We start from the raw sequence: 18,974 nt of genomic DNA on the forward strand, positions 1-18,974 counted from the left end.
CATCATCCCTTTGTTTACACTCTCTCCGGCTAGCTTACAGCCCCTCACAACCCCACGTTAACATTACCAGAGCAACAAAAATGGTGAGCAATATCAGAGTTATCCAGACGTGCAGTTCAGATCCAGATGCCAGTTCAGACGAGGAAAAAAAGACATATATGGATCTATTTGTCTGCAAGTGGATGCATCAAAAGGAAGCAGAGCAAGGAGGCTTTGGCTCTTCTATTTGAATTACTGCGTCACAAAGCAGAGATTTTTCTAACCACATTTTTTCATCTGCTCCTGATCCATCTCGATATAATAAAGAAATATTCAGTGGTGCAATTTTAAGCCTAAATTAATTTACAATTGTCCTCCATCATGAGAAAAAGGCTACAAGAACATATTAGAAACATGGGTTGTGTCCGAATTCCCACCCTAACCCCTAACTAATAAAAACTGTAGTATAATGTGTGGCAATATGTAGTGCCGTGACTTTTAAAAGCAATTCGGACATCATGCTCACCACTTTTTTATTTTAACGGTGGATATGACGTCATTGATTTCACAAAGTTAAAATCTAATTAATATGAGCGTTTTACGACAATTATTTATGAGTCCACTGTCTTCTGAAGATAAAAACGTTGATGGTTTATCAAAAAAATACTTTTAAACAAATTTTTTGTGGTTAAATATGTATCGTGCAATGCATTGTGGTCTATTTTTGCCGATCAAGTGAGGCAGAGACTTCTGGGAAATTTCCAGGGCACTCGATTTTGGAATTGTAGATTCAGACAGCAATACAAAATGATGAACGCACTACATAGTGCACTATACAGGAGTTAGGGTGGGAATTCGGACATACCCATGATTTTTTTTGGAGTGGGTCTCTAAGCTTCTCCTTTCTTCCTTTTTGATGAGCAGTGCTGTCCCCTGGTGAGCAGTTGTTGTAACTGCAGGATTTTCTAGTTAGTTTGGTCTGTTAATCTATTTGGTTCACTCATGAGAGTCTAATCTGTGGAAGCAAACTAAACCATATGGAGTTTAGCACCACGTAGTCTGCAGAACTATCCTAATGTGAAACCAACCTCAGTGAATGACGTGACTAGATCATAACAAGAGATTCATTTTTTATAGAATTAATTGACACACTTTCATAGAAATGGACAGAGTTAGGCTGTGGGTTCAATTCTACACTTGTGCAGCTCCATTTCTTTTTATTCCATCATATAACCAGGCAATCAAATGACCACGCCCAGATTTGTGTGCAATAAAAATGAGTAGTTCACTAAATAACAGTTTACAACAAAGTTACTGTGGATATTAAATCTAACAACAAATATGAAAAGTATCAGATTATGTACTTGTGATGTCAGACTGTTTTATATTGAAGTGAATAGGGGCTGACTTATGTAGCAAACCACCTAGTGATTATCAGGTAAACTGACATGACACCAGCTATATTTGTTTTTTTAACAGGCTTCAAACAGGAAGTCATTGGCTTATTGACTGACGACCAAGAAAGTATCAAACCCTAAACTAAATAAATTTAAAGAAAAAAAAGCTTATATTAATACAACAAAATTCAATAAAAATCTGCATATTGAAAAACCTATTAAGTGTAAAAAAAACGTATCAAAATAACTTTTCACTGCAGATACTGATGGATTCTTTTTCAGCTCTGGTTTTTTCAATCAAAAAGTTCCTCAGGAAGACGTTATCATGATGTGCCAGAAGAGTTTGGGAATGACATTGGAATTTCCATCTTCTTTGATTTTTAGGCAGTACAAACAAATCTTTCCAAAGTGGACTTCTGCTCTTCAGTCAGTTGACAGGACTCAGAAATCTCATGCGCGCTTTCAGAATGTCGTTTGAAGCACCAGCGGACTTTGGCAATACCAAAAAAAAGAAGAATCCACCGGTTTCTTCTGAACATACTAGTACTTAACATCTAGACAGAACTTTCAGCTTTACAAGTATTTCGTGTGATTTTAACTCATTTGAGATTTGGATTTTCCACCACTGACCAGGAAATTCTAATTATAAATCAAAGTGTATTCACTCACTTAAATCAGAATTTCAATTGAATTAAATCAAGTGAGTGTATTCTCAGTGAGAAATAGGAATGTCAAAATGTGCCACATTTGGGAACCAAGACGGCTGCCAAAAAGACCTTGAAAATGTTGGCATTGGTTTCTAAAATCCTTGTGTGATAACTTTTCCAAAACTGCATAGTTTATATATAATCCTCTAAAACTGCAGACAGATCTGTTTTTCTAAAAACCCCACAGACCTGATGATTTGGTCCACTTTCATTGTGGGTCCAGTCTTACGGGTGCAATGTGAATGCAAACACGTGAATGTGGGATATTTCCCGACATTCTTTCATCCAAATATTTATATGCAAATGCATTATAAAAACAATCAATAGTCCTTTTTTTAAAATCACAATCTGCTCAAGAATTCAATTTTTTGTTTATTTTCAACAGATTAATAGAGAAAGATTTTCAGATATATAGACTTTAATGGAATAGCTTTTTAACAATTACAGTTCAATGAAAAATATGGTCTTTAAATATAGAAATTATATGTTCTGTTCACTCCTGTACAAATTGCATCTTTCATAATGAACTCTGCTTCTTAACTGGGGATACCAGCCAGTGTTGAGACAGAGATCCAGCAGAACTAAACAGGTCTTTGGGCTTTCAGAACCGCTTACATTCAAAGTAGCTGGTTGGACTTCAGACAATGACACTTGTAAATAACATCAGTTCCTTTAGGTATGAACTAAAGAAGATTTTTAAATTAAAGTTAAGTGGAAAATCATTTAGAAACAGTGCATCAATACACAACAATGGACCGTTCCATTTCATAAATATCTTCAATCTTTGACCTTATTGAAGTCTAAAAACACTTAAATAACCTTAAATGTTATACTTTACAACTTTTAACCAGATATCCCCAAACACAAAAAACAGTAAAATAACCGTTAGTCTGGTTGGAAAATCAGAACCACAACAATCTTCTTATTCCTAAAATGCAATACAGCAAAGGTGGAGAAGCTGAAGTTCTGTGTGGGCGGAGCTCGCTCACTCCTCAGTGATGAAGAGCTACATGTTTTGATTGGAGATTTGGCATTTTTCCTCTGCTAACACATCACTTCATCTTCTTCACACCAAAATGGAATTATAAAGAACAGGTATGTTACTTAGATTGGTCATTTTATGGAGACATATTGCACACTTTTCTTCTTTAGGGTATACAGTCGAAAGGGTATGGAAGAGAATACTTTCCAGCGTCGATACACAATAAAGGGTTAACTATAGCCTTAAGGTTCCACGCCTTCAAAAACATTTAATACTTGGAAACTTATAACTTTAATTGTTACTTAAAGACAAAGTAAGGAATGAGACGTTTGCTGCTTCCCAGCTGGACTGGTCAGCAGAACACAGACGGGTCATGCAGGTCTAAAGTGCAAAAGGTTTCAGCTGCCGTTACATTTTGGAGTGCTGGTTCTGGGTTCTTCCTGTGCCTTCACAGTCCGGACTGCTGGTTCTGAGGCGCCTCCTCTGCCCCCCGCACGTACATGAGGAAGAGTGTGACGGTGGCGAAGGTGGTGGCGTTGACTGGAAAAGCCCTCAGCAGGGTGGAGGTGAGCCCCCGCGTAAACACCATGTAGCCCTCTTTCCCGATGCTTTGTCGTACGCAGTCCATGATGCTGCTGTAGCGCTGGACCCCGCCTGCCCCGTCCATCTGCAGCCGTGATTTGATGACGTCTGCGGGGTAGGTGACGATCCAGGAGGCGATGCCGGCCATACCGCCGGCGAAAAGCAGTTTGGGGATGATGAAGCGGCTATCGGGCTCACAGCCCAAGCTGCGAGTCAGCACGTCGTACGACCAGAAATACGCCCCGAAGCCGGGGGTCTCCCGGATCAGTGTGGTGACCATGCCCCTGTTGACCCCCCGCACACCCTCCTGTCTGTAGATGTGCACCAGACAGTCCAGCGAGCTCCTGTAGGTCTTCCTGGAGGCCTTCTTCTCCCCTATGCCCTGCATCTGCATGCGGGTTTTGGCTAGTTCCACAGGGCAGCACACCACGCACTGGATGGCCCCCGCTGCTGCCCCGGCAAAGAACTGGTTTGTGGGCGTGTCCTCTTCGAGGAAGCGCATGGTGTTCCCGTGCACGCCAAACACTATGGCGTTGATGACGGTGAGCCCCATCATAGGAGATCCGATGCCCTTATACAAACCCAGAACCTGCAGTGAAACATGGCGTCACTAACAAAACCACACGTGTCCCCGCCTAGGCCCTACCTCCACCTGTCTGCGGCATTGACTGTATGTGAGGACTGGACTGAGTGATCCCTACCCATGGCGTTCCAAACAGAAAGTACCTGCTGGCTCCAAAAAGCCAAAAAGTCTATTGAGAAGCAGATGAGAAGCAATAAAAAAAGAAGTTAACAGTATTCTATTTGTCAGAACAACCATTCCTGGTGATCTTTTTAACTTGTTTCTGATAACCCTAATATCTTTTCATGATGTTTTTTGCTGTGGTGCAAGTTATTCAAGCTACAAACTGACCAATCAGGTGCCTCAATAAGAGTAGGTAGCCTCGCATCGAACATTCGAAGAGTTTAACAGATTCTCTCCAGCCCACTTCTATTGAAAGGGACGTGGCCTTCTACTATGATCACTCCTAAATTGAGAGTGGTTGCCATAGCAACGTAGCCTCAGACCAACACGGAGAACCTCTGGTCCAACATGGCAATGGACATATCGTGGTAAAATGACGACTGAATTGACTTCATGTGGTTGGAACAGGAAGTGAGTCGTTTTCTATGAGTGACATCAAACTCACTCAGTCAAGTTCCCCGATACAGTCAATGCTCTACATGAAAAAAAACTAGCCTTTATTAATTCACAGCGTGAGAAAAAGAAGGTCAGCTTTGCTAAAACCCTGCTAAACTTGACTGTGTTGCTAGGAGACCACAATCCTTTCATCTTTGTGGAAGTTTTCCTGTCGTCTGGCTGCTACATTTCTGAGTGTGACTAAAAATAACAAACATGGCGGAGAGAAGGCTAATTAAACAACATTTTTTACCAAAATAAAACTACTATTAAAGAGTTTTTTATTCACATGACAGTCAGTGTGACGTGTTTATGCTGAAGTTAACTTACAATAGGATTTTTTATAAGTCAGTAATGTCCTGTGAAGAAAATGAGACCTAAAAGCTAGAGAAGACATAAAAACGTTAAATATGGGCAAGAGGTAAAGCTTTATCAACGTACAAATGTCGATAAATATTGAAATGTAATAAATCTAAATGACTTGGATTAGAAATGTTAAAATAATTAGAAAATGATTAGAAAACAATCGTTTTTGGTTAATTAGGGAAAAAAAGCTGCATACCGACTCCTGTCTGATGATGCTCTGGAAGCAGTGGTAGGTCCCCCGGTACAGCGGCTTATCAACAGGCTGGACCTGCAGTCTCACCTGGAGCCAAGCAAACACACTTTTCAGCCGGAGGACTCAGCCAGCAGCTTCATGGGTTGGTAAGAAGGTTAGCAGCACAATGACAGTCAAGGTGAAGAAATAAACAGGTAAGAAGTTCCTGCTCACCTTCACTGTGTCGAACGGGTGTCCGACTAAAACGCCAGCAGCACCTGATGACCAGAGGAATCAGGGTCTGATATTAATTGTCTCTGCCACATCCAAAGCCAACTCCACGCCGACGCCATCAAACTTTAAGAGCACGTCCTCGATTGCTGTTATGCAAACGTGTCCTATGTGAGCCCCCTTCTTTTCTGTCATGTCCCTCTGCAGTCCTGGACTTTAGGGACCTTTTGGAATTCTTCTTTTTGGGATGGTCACATGACATACGGGTTGGCAGCCATTTAGTTGTAAAGTGTGAAATTTGTCCATCTTCAGATTTTCACACAATTTGGGAAAAGAAACGTTTTGTTTGAGCTTCACAAGATTTCACCCACACACCACCATGTTAAGCCTATAGCAACAGGCAATGTTTTGTTGATCTTTGACCTTGGGAAGAGGCCACCATCTTGGATTTTCAACAAAAAAAAGCGTCTCTAGTACCAGCTGTTACAAACCCATCTCCTCCTAACTCCTTCAGCATCCTCTACCGAGGAAAAGATGTTGGTTTGAGAAGTTGTAGATTTTGAACCGTGTCAGCGTGGCGAGCTTGCAAATTAAGCTTTTCCTTGTTGTGCAGATATTTTTTTAATCGGAATATTGTTAAAATTCAATACATACCTTCCTGGCTCAAGCTGAACACAACCAGGTGACATAATATGAACATTTTAAGAGTCTGGGCACAGTTGACAAAAAACCTCCACTGTCACGAAAATCCAAAAGTTTTATTTTGACAATTATTCTAAAAATGAGATAGACCTGTTCATCACCTGCGGGCAACCAGAAGATCACGCCCCCTCCTGCAACCAGGACCCCCACGAACCGACAGCTTCAGTTTCATTTTCAAACTTGCTTCAAACAGGAGTTTCCATTCACACTAAGAGAAGACACTCAGTTTATAAAACATTTTTTTGCAGTTGTTTAATTTTTTTTTAATTTGAGTTACATTTTAGGAGAAGCTTTAAGTTTTTTTTCTTTTCTTTTTTTCATATTTGACATCCTAAGCGTTTTCTCAAAGGGGTGGGGTCTTTTGATTGACAGGTATTCAGTCAAGTATTCAGTTTTGAAGGAGTGGGTTTCATCAAAGACTAGTTAGGTCAAGTTATGAAACTTTATTTTGCTGAAAACAACACTTTAAGTTAAAAATAAAATAAAATAAACAATAACTAGCTTTAAATCCTCAAAAAAAAAACAAAGCAAATAGTGAAATTCCCACAAACTTCTGGTTTAAATCCAGTCATTGGTAAGGCAATAAGGATTACTAGACACCAAAATGTCAATCAAAGTAAAACCAATTTTATGTTTTATTAATAAAGATCAGTCACTACATCTAGCTGAGGAGAATCTGTCAATCAAACATCTCAAATGTTTAAGGTGGGGGGGCCAGCGGGCACCACATGCTGTTATTGAAGCATCTAATGGCCAGTTTTTAACTTGAATAACTTCAATAGAGAAATAATATCGTCAAAAATATTTAGATTATCGGGAACGTGTTAATAAAATGTATCAGAGCAAGAATGGTTATTCTGACAAATAGAATGAGTAACAGCTGTTTATTTCTCTATAGAAGTCTACGGGATTTTGGCTTCTTGGAGCCAGCAGGTACTTCCTGTTTGAAACACGAGGGAAGGCATCGCTCAGTCCAGTTCTCTTACAGTCAATGCCCCAAACATTTACTTCATAAAATGTCGTAACCAACCCTGCGCTTCTTAGTGGTGAAAAACATCACATTTGATGATGATACAAACTCCTCACTGGCAAACTTACCTGCAACAATAAATGAGTGAACGACAGGGAAACTGGGTTTTAGAGGGGGAGGGGCTCAAAGTCAGAAAAGGACAGTAGAAAAAACACGCTCTGCTTTTTTTGTCCTTTAAACAATAGAGAAATTTAGTACACTTTAAAAAAAAGTACTAATAGATAACTACTCTGCTATTAGACCTGTAAAGGTGAAATTGTCATTTTTTATGTAAATAAATTATTGTTTACATGAGTTTATTCACTTTATCATAGACAAGGAGACATCTAAGCAATAAAACACTGGATACTATTTATTTTGGCACAATTTACTGCATAGTCAACCTGAATCAAATTTAATACAAATGGTAATAGTTTAAACACAGACATCCGACAACTTTCCTCTCCATAATGCTGAAAGTAATAATATTTCATAATATACTGTTGCTGTTTCTCACCGTCTCTCTCAGGCGGCTGAGTCTGAGTTTTATTTTTTGTATCACTAACAGGAATTTCTTAAGGTTAGTGAATGAAAGGAAAGAGTGGATGAAACCATTGAAGTTCTCTTTTGCCGTCAGTGGATGAAACCTACCTACCTCCAAAGCATCCAGCCAAGAAGTCCATCCTCGCGGTCGAGCGCCTCTAGCGGGCGAGTCGAGTATAACACAACCGGCAGACCCGAGTTTTCGTTTCCCGCCGTAGCACTACGACTCTTACTTCAACCCGACCACCTCAGTTGTGTCGGACTAAAACGCTGTGATTTCCCCCCTGTCATTAACAGAGTAGAGTGTGTTGTTTATCCTCCGTTTGTCGGTGCGCTCTTCCGCTAACCTTCAAGGCTGCCAGAACCGCCGATGGGATGACAGTCGAGGCAGACACCCCTGTGTTTTGGACGTTTCTTCTTCCTCGGTTAACTAATTTTGGAAGCGTGTTTCAGAAGCAGTACCGCCACCTAGTGGCAGAAAGACGTAAACAAAGAAACGTCTATTATATTATGTTATATTATATTATATTATATTATATTATATTATATTATATTATATTATATTATATTATATTATATTATATTATATTATATTACATTTTTTCAATGTACTTGTTCAAAGTCAGAAAACATATGGTCACAAACTATAAAACAACTATAATCTCTAAAAATTAAATACTGGAAAAAAGACCAAGCTGCAGGCATGAAAATCAAAATGCAAAAAAGAGCAAAAATGATCTGCAGAAATATTTACCCATCAGTTTGAGACTGTTTCACATTGTTGAAGTTTTTGGACTGAAGTTGTGAGTATTGATGATTGTAAAGCAAGATTTGGTTACAAAATTCTGATAATTTGATTTGAAGTTTAAACTGATTTTAATCACATTTTAGTAGAAAGTCAATAACCCTTAACCTCTTACAAAGATATGTCAGAAAGGTGAACTATGGTTAGAAAAAAAGAAGTTATTGTGCAGTTATTCTTGTGAACTTATTATAATTTATTCACTTTGATATTGTTCCGGGTTATTGCCTGTTACTCCCAATGTTTTTTTTAATTGAATAAAAAATTATTTTGAATTATTATTACAAATTTTCAGGTCATTATTTTTTCCCTACAAAATTTAAAACGTAAAAAAACCCAAACACCATTGGTTTGTAGTCTTTTTCAAAAGAAGTAGTCATCAGTAAAAGATAGCTTTTTAAAGAAAAGAAAACAAAGCATTTGTTAAAAAAACATAGCAGCATTTTTTTAAGTAAAAATAAAAATAAAAGACTACCATGTATCAAAATGATTAAAAAAATATGATTTCATTGTTTAGGTTCCAAGACTTTCATTATTTTGGCATAATAAATACATGTTTATAAAACTATATTTTTTTTGAGTTTTTGAATAGAGAACCGTTCCAACAAATGGTAATTTTTAGAGGAGCCAAATGCATTAAACTATCTTGATGGAATAGATGCCATTTAATAAATAAACAAGAACAAAAACCACTGGTAATCAAAAACTAAAAATTCTGTGAAAAACTGATATTACAATGTTCCAAAGAGCTAAAGACAAGACGATCTGGTACCAACTAAGGAAAACCATTCATTTAACTACAATAAGTCATAACTCACTAACTAACTAAAACTGAAACAATTATGGATGATTACCATGGAAACCTGATGTGACTGGAGGGCAAACACAACAGAAACTCAACAGAAGATAACCTGCACACAAGGCATGACATAATAACAAAAAATAAGAATATTAAATTAAATTTATGACAATATTTTTGGGAAATTTGTTTAAATTTGTGATTTTAAAACCACCTGAACTACCCCCAAGGTTATAGTTATTCGTAGTAGCTACTTACCTACTTCGAACATTAAATTAAAACGTCTATTCGTGGAGTTTTACTGAAGCTGAGAGACAAAAAGAAGTGTTGGAAGCTTGATGATCACTATGGCTGTAAAGGGCTCAGAGTGCGTTAAAGACATACTCTGATCATCTTTTGATGACCCCCCCCCCCCCCCCCACACACACACACACTTTCCTCTCCCCGATGCTGAGAGCTCTCTGTTTACATTCTCTCCTGCTACCTTACAGCCTCTCATACCCCAATCTAACATTACTGGTGCAACAAAAATGGTGAGCAATGATGGAGCTATCCAGCCGTAGAGTTTTGATCCAGATTCCAGCTCAGACCAGGAATACAAAGACGCACGCGGATCTATTGGTCTGACAGTGAGTGCATCGGAATGGAGCGGAGCAGGGAGCTTGTGACCGGCCGACTGTAGCTCCTGCGTCACAGGGGTACAGGTTTTTTCAGACGGCATTTTTTTCATCTGCTACTGATTCACAATGATTTGTATAAAGAAATATTCAAAATACAATTTTAAGCTTAATTTTCTTTATACATGTTCTCCATGAAAAAAGGTCCAAAACACCATTTTCATCAGAGTGTATCTTAATATAGACATTAGCCAACTCTAAAAAAACGTTTAAACATTTTTTTGTGTTTTAAGCATTTTTTCTTTTTTTTGGGCTGCTAATCATGTAAATTTCTTTATTGTGCGATTAATAATGTTATCCAATTTTCTTTAAAAAAATGCAGCCCAGGAAGCACAGCATTTTACATTTCTTTTAAGGAAGCACAAAGTAAACGTCGCTTATTGGTCGACCGCATTTAAAAGAACGTGACGTCAAGATGCAAGTTGATTAAAAAAAAGGCTAAGAATGACTTTGGACAATTGATGTAAAGATTGTTATTCAAAGTTTATGAACTCTTTATTTTTTTATTTAGAGAAGTATATAAAACAGTCGCGTGCAGCACTCGGCTTCTTCTTCGGCTGTCGTTCGGCCAACTTCGAAGTTCGGGTTTATCCGGAGCCACCGTTGACGCGGTCGGTTTTCTGTGACGCTTCACTACACTGTCACGTAACAGCGATGCATTGAAGGTTATCAAACGCCAACGCCGTGTGTTCACTACACGGCGCACCTCGCGTGGAATCTGGCCGGCGGACAGCATGCACATTGCGGATTTCTTGTCTGGGTCGGTAGCAGGTAAAAGACTCCTGGCATTCTTTCCTTCAGCCGAAAACTGGTCTGGTTCTGTCGCAAAACTGCCAGCTGCTTATGACAGAAGAGGTCAGATAAGCACTCGCGGTACTCACAGCCATACACCAGCACGGATTTGACTCATAGAATTATACAATAAAAAGATTTAAATTGAATCATTTTCTATGTAGTTTATTCAGATTATTTTAGTGTAAAACTTTCTTTCAATTTAGAAACTCAGTTAAATAAAAACCTCCAGTCTTGCCTTTAAATGATTATATTTTTCAGTCTGTTTTGCTGTCCTGGCTGATGCTCTTCTCTGTTCTCTCCTGCAGGAGCATGTGGCGTTGCCGTGGGCTACCCTCTGGACACTGTAAAGGTTCAGATCTGTTCTGTCTGCACAGGCCAGCACTGAAGTATATTCCCTAACATGATGCCTTTCCTCCCCTCAGGTCCGGATCCAAACCCAGAAGCAGTTCACGGGATTCTATCACTGTATAGTGGAGACACTGTCAAAGGAAGGGGTATGGAGATCTATAGACCTACTGTGCTGCACCAAGTTATTTTGGGGAATCAGTTTGGGGAGCACTATAGCGTGGAGTCAAAACTTTGTTTGAAGGACAAGAACAAACTGTTCCAGGGAGTATGCTGTGGATTTACAACATGCACAACAATCAGTTCTCTACCAATATCCTTTTTTTATTTAAATGAAAGATTCTTATGGAAATAGAAAGAGACTAAAAATTCTTTCTATTTTATCTTTTTTAACAGAAATAAACCCACAACTACCTTTTGAAATGCTAAAGAAGATGGTTTAATCCCACAATTCTTTGCAGCGACAACATAAACAACATAACAGCAAAAAAAGAACAATATGTACGTTACAAATTTTTTTTTTTTGTAGTTACGTTGCTCGGATGATTTTCCAATTGGCATTTCTGAATAGATTTTAACAGAAAATAAAATCATCATGGCCTATTTTTTACACAAAAACGCAGAAATGGGCTCAAAAAGTGGATTTAACAAGCTGTTGTACAGATTTATACTCGTATTTTGCATAAAGCGACCCTTAGCACTAAGCACAGAATGCTACGTCCACACCGGGCTCGGACCGCTTTCAATAAAAAGCCTATGTAAACGCACAAAATACTCGTTTTGGGCTTCTGGGTTCAACGTTCACGTGTTACTACCCAAGTTTTTAGTTTTTCAGCTCTACTTACAATATATGCTGCGACTGAACGCGTTTAATTCTGACAAATATAACTGAGTGTTCGCTGTTTATTTCTCAATAGAAGTCTATGGGATTTTTGTTTTTTGGGACCAGCAGGGACTTCCTGTTTGGAACACAATAAGAAGAAAAGATATTTGGCAACTTTAGAGCTCATAAAGACGAATGCAAACCAGCTCAATACAAACCAGGGGCTGATTTCACCAGATGAATGGATAGAATAGAATAGAATAGAATAGAATAGAATAGAATAGAATAGAATAGAATAGAATAGAATATCTTTATTTCTATAGCACTTTTCCCAGAGCGAGTCACAAAGTGCTTTACAAAGAGCATAAAATCAAATCAACACACGAAAAAACGCAATAAAATACAATAATAATAATAGTAAAACAAAACACAGTAAAACATGGCAAAACTAGGACTAAATCAACTAAAAGCTCTTCTAAATAAAAACGTCTTGACCTGAGATTTAAAACACTCACACGGAGTCAATCTGACGCAACGACAATGGGAGGGAGTTCCAAAGACGAGGAGCAACGGCTTGAAATGACAGATCTCCTCTGGTCTTAAAACGGGTTTTTGGAGTGCTTAAAAGAGGCCCGAAGAGTATGGGGTTAAAAGGTCAGATAGGTACGTGGGAGCTTGACCATGCAAGGCTCTATAAACTAAAAGTAGAAATTTGACAGGTAACCAATGTAAAGCAGACAACATCACATGATCAGTTCATCTAGAACAGTGTTTGGTTCAGACCAGCCTCTTCACACCAAATGTATCTGTAGTTGCAAATCCTTAAAGTAAAGCTAAAAATGCCTAAATGTATTTGAACCAAATGAGGTCTTAAAAAATAAGTGTCTAAAGCTCAAAGGGAATTTCCTTCATGTCTGTCAACACATTTAACTCAATTTAAGAAGAAAACTTTCCCAGAAGGCGCTGCTATAAGGTCAGTAGAGGTTACATGCTAGCTAAACAGCTAATACATCTACGTGGAAAAAATAAAGAGGAAGAATGTTCTAAAAAAATGTATATTGGTGGTTAAAACTAGGGTTAAAATCTCTAAAATGCTAACTTTATTGATTGCTTTAGGTGCTAACATGATCACTTTTTTATTTTTTATTTATTCCTTTAGTGTCTGTGACAGATTTTTTAATCACAAAATGTTACAGGAAAATAAAACCCTTTCTGAGTCTTAAAGTTTTCCTTGTAAGTTTTTCCAACAAATTCTGTAAAATTGTGAAATTTTGATGTAAATTGTGATGCTAATAAACTATAATAAAAACGTGAATAGTTCAAATTTAGTAAAATATTTACAACAAAACTTTTCTGTACATAGTAATCAAACACTAACACGATCACTTCCTCATATTTTCGGAACAGAAATGATGTCACTATTTCTAAAAGTTGGACATTAAAGGCTTTGTTTTTTTTGTCTTTACTTAGTAAAGGATTGCATGTACTTTTGTTAAACTTAACATCATGTGCAATTTCTTTAAATTTAAGCTATTTTTTTTTTTTTTTTAATTTTACTTGTTTTTTTGGTGCCTTATTATTATTAATTTTGCCTTTTGTTTAATTTCAGGTCCATGGCTTCTTCAAGGGGATGCTTCTCCCCATGACTACAGTCTCCATGACCTCCTCGGTGGTCTTCGGCACATACAGGAACTGCCTGCAGTGCCTGAGACAGGCCCGCGGGGGCAACAGGGGCACAAACACAAAAAGGGAGGTCTTCCTGTCTGGACTGGCAGGGGGCGTGGCTCAGGTAAGAGTATGTGCTGTTCCCCTCAAACCCCCAACTGTTGACTGTATATGATAACTGGACTGAGCAACCACATCCACTGGCATTCCAAACAGGAAGTACCTGCTGGCTCCAAGAAGCCAAAATCCCATAGACTTCTAAAGAGAACTAAACAGCAAATACTCCATCAGAATAACCATTCTTGATCTGATACAGTTACTTCTTCTTGATAATCCTCGTTTTTAAAATGATTTTCTGTAGTGCAAGTTACTCAAGTTTTAAACTGACCAATTGGATTCTTCAATAAACGTAGGTGGTGACCACTAGCCTCCACATCAGATATTTAAAACTTTTGATTGACAGAGTCTCCTTCAACTGGTAGGGGTGTGGACTTCCAACAAGCTTCCTCCTGATTGATGACAGTGGTTGTCATTAAAAGAATAGTTAATACAAATTTTGGACCATTTACTGCTTACTGGCGTCGTCTGGCTCCAACATGGCGATTTCCGTGTTGTGAAAAAATAGAAACTGAATGTACCTAATTTCGTTGGAGCCAGAAGTAAATCATCTTCAATGGATGACGTCACACCCACTCAGTTCATTTCTCTCACGGTCAATGGCCCCATCATAGAAAGGTGTGCACATAATCTTTCTTCCTCCCTCTCAGGTGTCAGTCATGTCACCTGGGGACATCGTCAAAGTGCGCCTGCAGTGTCAAACAGAGTCCAGGCAGCGAGGACTCCAAAAGCCTGGTCCAAAGTACCTGGGTCCAGTGCACTGTCTTCTGCACATCATCAGAGAGGACGGCCTCAGGGGGCTCTACAGAGGAGCCCTGCCACTCACGCTGAGAGACGGTCCTTCCTACGCCACCTACTTTTTGACTTACACCACCCTCTACGACTGGCTGTCAGGCAGCAGCAAGAAAAAACCACGTGAGTGGAGAACCAGCATCCTCCTTTTCAGTAAAGACGCTCCATCATCAGCTGCAAACCTGAAGCAGACATTTCAGAGGATTCAGACCTCCAAGTCTTCTGCCTTAGTCACAGCTGCCCTTACAGGTAGATACGTGGGCAAACCTGTACGGGGGACACGGGTGGGCCACACAAAATATGAAGATTGCATAGTCCCGCACATTATAGTTTTTTAGTAGTTAGGGAGTGGGGAGTGCCCAAGACAGACCTGCACTCCTCTTAAGGTCCAGCCACTCCTCTCTGCGATCCTCCACGGGCCGGGTCAACCCAAAAACCTACCGCACCTGTACGGCTCAGTGTCCTTATGGGTGTATACGACTAAAGCATATGCAGCAGGTGGTGATGATCAATGTCCACGTCTTATTTTTGCCATGTTCTCGCTTCCAGACTGGACAGGTGTGATGCTGGCCGGTGGGATAGCAGGAATGGCGGGTTGGACTGTGGCAACGCCGATGGATGTGGTCAAAGCTCGCCTGCAGATTGACGGCATGCATGGGACGCAGCGCTACAAAGGCTTTGTCCACTGCATCACCGAGACCCTGAGAACCGAGGGAGCTGGAGTCTTCTTCAGAAGCTTAGGCATCAACTGTCTGCGCGCCTTTCCTGTCAACATGGTGGTGTTCTTCACCTACGAGGTTCTGACCGGGTTCCTCACGTCTCCTTCTGAAAACGTGGGCTCGCCTCCTTTGGGGTTAGAATAATACCAGCAGGGAGTCTTCTTCACTCTGCAAGGACTTCTGACATGTTTGTTTGCACAAATGTTATAAGAGATGTGACATAATCATTCAGGAGAAATTTGAGCTCTGGCGTTACCAGACTGTATGAGGATCAATCTGACCACTAGGTGGCAGACCTGACCAACCTTTAAAGTACATTTTCTAAAGACACAAAAATTCTACAGTTTATGTGTCCCAATGGATGAATGTTATGGCCAGTTTGATGCAAACATAGTGTTGCATTAAAAACAGGAGTTACATTAAGGAGAAAAAGATTATCAAAATAAGAGTTTATGTATTTGCTGTCTGTGGACTGATTCTGCTGTCCTGGGTTTGCTTTCAAAGGCTTTAGGAAAATAGAAAACTCTGGATTCAGAATTTTTGTGTATACTGTGTGTCTGAATGTCATTTTTTGTGTAATTTATTTTAAAAAGGATTTAGCTTGAAATCTCTGTTGTGCCTTCCAAAATAAAAGTTTTGTTTTTTAAATAGTTATTTTAATGGAGTGAAAGAGAAAGAGGAAGAAGCAGATGAGTTTTAGGACATTTAAAATATTAAAGCATAATTTACTGGTGTGGGGGAGAAAAACTTTAACCCGTTCAGGCCAATGGATGCTTTAAACTGCCCCAGCTCCAAAATTAGCTTAATTTACTGTAGCATCTACTTGAAAGCAATATATGTGATTTTTATTTTATTTCATTCAGGTGTCAAGAGATGAACAAAAAATTAGTTAAACATGCACTTTTTTTTAATCTTAAACAACTAGATAGCAAGAGGTCAACAGTTTATAACCTCAGGGTGTTTTTTTCTTTTTTACATTTTTGACTCAATTTTGATTTGGCAGGAATTCTTAACACATTTCTCAACTGCCTGAATCTAGCACCAAAGAAAAACTGAGACTATTGTTTTCTGGAGAAAGGATCAGGTAAGCTTTAACACCTGTCAGAATCAAACAGATTACCGAACAGCTTAGTGTGAAACCACTTTCAAAAAGCAGCGTCACAGGAAATCACCCATCAGACTTCGGTTTGTCTACGCCCAACCAGCTCCTTGAGATTTACCACCTGTGCTTTTTTCAAGAGAAACTTTGTCCTGCGGATTGGATGGTTCAGGTGATTCTAGATCCCGACTCAGTGACCACACCTGATCCAGGTTTTCAACAGCAGGTAGAGGAAGGATTTCTGGAAAACAAGTTGACTTTTTCAATCAATCTCCTCCAAGCCATGTCTTCTGTTGCTTTCAGAATGTGTTCAGTTTACCGAATTTAGACAAATCTTAGATCACAATCAGATCTTTGATCTCATTCCTTAATATGGACAAATTTTTCTACAAATGTTGGAATTTTCAGGGTTTAAAATGTATAAAGTGTGTAGTGAAGGGTTTTAACGGGTTAAAACATCTGTAATTCTACTTCACAGATTTCACCTATTGTGGGATATTTATGGCACATATCCAAAAAATATATATTTTTCATTTAAAAACTGTAAAAATTAAGATGTCAAAAACTAAACATTCAAAACCAAATATAGCTAAAACAGCTAAAAAAATCTTGGTTTAAATTCGCACAAAAGAGGGTTACTGAAGATAAGAAAAAATGTAAACCTCAAAAATGAAATATGCAAAATTCACAGGGATTTTTGTTGATTTAAAGCTGTTTATTCCTCTGAGATGAAAAAAAAATGCTTTCTTCACCTGCTGGAAATATTAGTCCTGGCTGTGTGGTAACCTCATGCAACAAAAGCCGTCCCAAATCTCTTCTATTGCATTATAATTGTGTTTATTGTAATTATGAATCATAATGTCCATTAAACTAAATCGCAAGGAACCAGTCTGTCGTAGTAAACGGTTGAATGTGATGTAAAATTACACAAACCCTCCGGTAAAGTTTCAAGCTAACTCCTGTGTAAATATCTGAAAATATGACAGTTTTTTTTATAGTGGCATGGGATCTGGTGACGTCAATGGCTACAAAATTGTGACTTGTTGTTGAATAACGGGGAACAGATATGGGGCTTTAATTAAAAGCAGTGAACAAAGGCAACATTCAATGGTGGTGTTGTTTCCCAGCGTGCGGCACAATTCCTAGAATTTTAGCAAGTATGCCATTGTGGAGGAGCTCAATTCATCAACCTCAGTGCCGGCTTGGAACTGCATTAAAAGGCTTGGCAAACTCCACTCCGCTCTATGTTTGGCCAAACTGTTAACCCGTGCAGCTTGAATGCTGTGAACTCCACATAACTTCTCATAATTGCTCTGTTGGATCACTTTTAATTAACTGCAACATCCAGTCTAATGAGCTGTGCACGTGTGAGAGTGGATTCGCAGATGCACAACAACAAACCAGAACTATGTCTAAAAACACTGCTGTTTTTTTGTTGTTCTTGTTTACAACGCTTACTCCAAAGGCTTCGCACCCATGGGGTCTCATCGAACATGACCTCACCTCAGACGCTCACTAAATCCTGCCTTAAATTAAATCATTTCAGCTGAGTTGTTTATAAAAGATCTTTATTGCTTTCACAGCGGGAATAATCTTGAGCCAATTACACATGTACGACAGATGTAATTATTACAACCTCGACACATATTTGATGTGGATTCGGTTCACTCACAGAGTTCCCGAATGCAGAGGCGTCCTGCTGTTGGAAAATCTGTGAGCTGCTTGGTGGTTCTTCACATCTTTTCCTGAAAAAGCTTTTAGGATCTGGTTGTTTCAGCAGTTGGCGGTTTTGGTTTTGTCCCCCTGAGAACACAAGCTTGGGACAGAATGAAACAAAGGTTTTGGATGAACTTAGAAAGATTTGAAGTTTGCCTTTAGGTTTTCGACTTTAGCAACATTTTTTTTTTAATTGTTGTTGCAAAAAATAGTTAAAGTCCTAGTAGTTGATTAACACCTGAGTGTGAAATTTGCTCTCCCTGAACCACTCCTCTGGATGAACTGCCCATATCATAATCCCACCACCACCATGCACATCTACAACATCTGAAAACCAACATGCTGTCTGCCATCAGCCCTGAACGGTGTAAACCCGGATTCCCCTGTGAGGAGAACACCTCTCCAACGTGCCAGACGCCATCGACGAAGGGAAATCTGGTCAATACCCCGAAGAGGACAACGTGCATGCAGATGAGCTTCTCTGAGACGGTTTCTGACAGTTTGTGCAGAAATTCTTTGTTATGCAAATGGATAGTTTCTCAGATCATCTTAGAGGTGACCCTGCTGGACGTGGAGGTCCTGGGCCGGTGTGGTTACACATGGTCTGTGAGGCTGGATAGATGTGCTGCCAAATCCTCCAAAACGCCTCTGGAGACAGCTTGTGGTAGAGTTATGGACATCTAGTTCATGAGCAACAGCTGTGGTAGTGTTAGGGGTTCAACCACCTGCAGCTCAACAAAAGAGTTTGGATCAATGACAGAACGTTTACTTTTAG

At 39.1% G+C, this 18,974-nt stretch overlaps 2 protein-coding genes across 2 annotated transcripts; one reads left to right on the forward strand and one right to left on the reverse strand.

The window, feature by feature from the left end:
- Positions 1 to 2,442: 2,442 nt before the first annotated feature.
- On the reverse strand, positions 2,443 to 8,274 carry LOC101155318 (mitochondrial basic amino acids transporter). The gene is made up of 4 exons (XM_004083876.5): positions 7,963 to 8,274; positions 5,600 to 5,643; positions 5,390 to 5,473; positions 2,443 to 4,236 (listed from the first exon to the last, which is right to left on the reverse strand). Exons 1-4 carry the CDS (start codon positions 7,988 to 7,990, stop codon positions 3,514 to 3,516), a joined length of 879 nt encoding a protein of 292 aa, XP_004083924.1. The 5' UTR covers positions 7,991 to 8,274; the 3' UTR covers positions 2,443 to 3,513.
- A 2,278-nt stretch (positions 8,275 to 10,552) lies between these two features.
- On the forward strand, positions 10,553 to 16,032 carry slc25a47a (solute carrier family 25 member 47a). Its single transcript, XM_004083774.5, has 6 exons — positions 10,553 to 10,899; positions 11,229 to 11,272; positions 11,346 to 11,417; positions 13,701 to 13,880; positions 14,524 to 14,788; positions 15,215 to 16,032. The coding sequence occupies exons 1-6, from the start codon at positions 10,863 to 10,865 to the stop codon at positions 15,526 to 15,528; spliced, it is 912 nt and encodes a 303-aa protein (XP_004083822.1). The 5' UTR covers positions 10,553 to 10,862; the 3' UTR covers positions 15,529 to 16,032.
- Positions 16,033 to 18,974: the final 2,942 nt, after the last annotated feature.

This window comes from Oryzias latipes, chromosome 24 (genome assembly GCF_053564925.1).
Source record: "Oryzias latipes strain Hd-rR chromosome 24, Olatipes_Hd-rR_3.1".
NCBI classification, from domain to species: domain Eukaryota; kingdom Metazoa; phylum Chordata; class Actinopteri; order Beloniformes; family Adrianichthyidae; genus Oryzias; species Oryzias latipes.

Bases quoted from the DNA above. Each gene is read 5' to 3' on its own strand.
- LOC101155318 (XM_004083876.5), bottom strand. From the start codon at position 7,990: ATGGACTTCTTGGCTGGATGCTTTGGAG. The intron at 5,644-7,962 runs GTAGGTAGGTTT...TCTGGTCATCAG, and splicing joins CTTGGCTGGATGCTTTGGAG to GTGCTGCTGGCGTTTTAGTC. The intron at 4,237-5,389 runs GTATGCAGCTTT...GTTTCACTGCAG, and splicing joins GCATCATCAGACAGGAGTCG to GTTCTGGGTTTGTATAAGGG.
- slc25a47a (XM_004083774.5), top strand. From the start codon at position 10,863: ATGCACATTGCGGATTTCTTGTCTGGGTCGGTAGCAG. The intron at 11,418-13,700 runs GTATGGAGATCT...GTTTAATTTCAG, and splicing joins AGACACTGTCAAAGGAAGGG to GTCCATGGCTTCTTCAAGGG. The intron at 14,789-15,214 runs GTGAGTGGAGAA...TCTCGCTTCCAG, and splicing joins CAGCAGCAAGAAAAAACCAC to ACTGGACAGGTGTGATGCTG.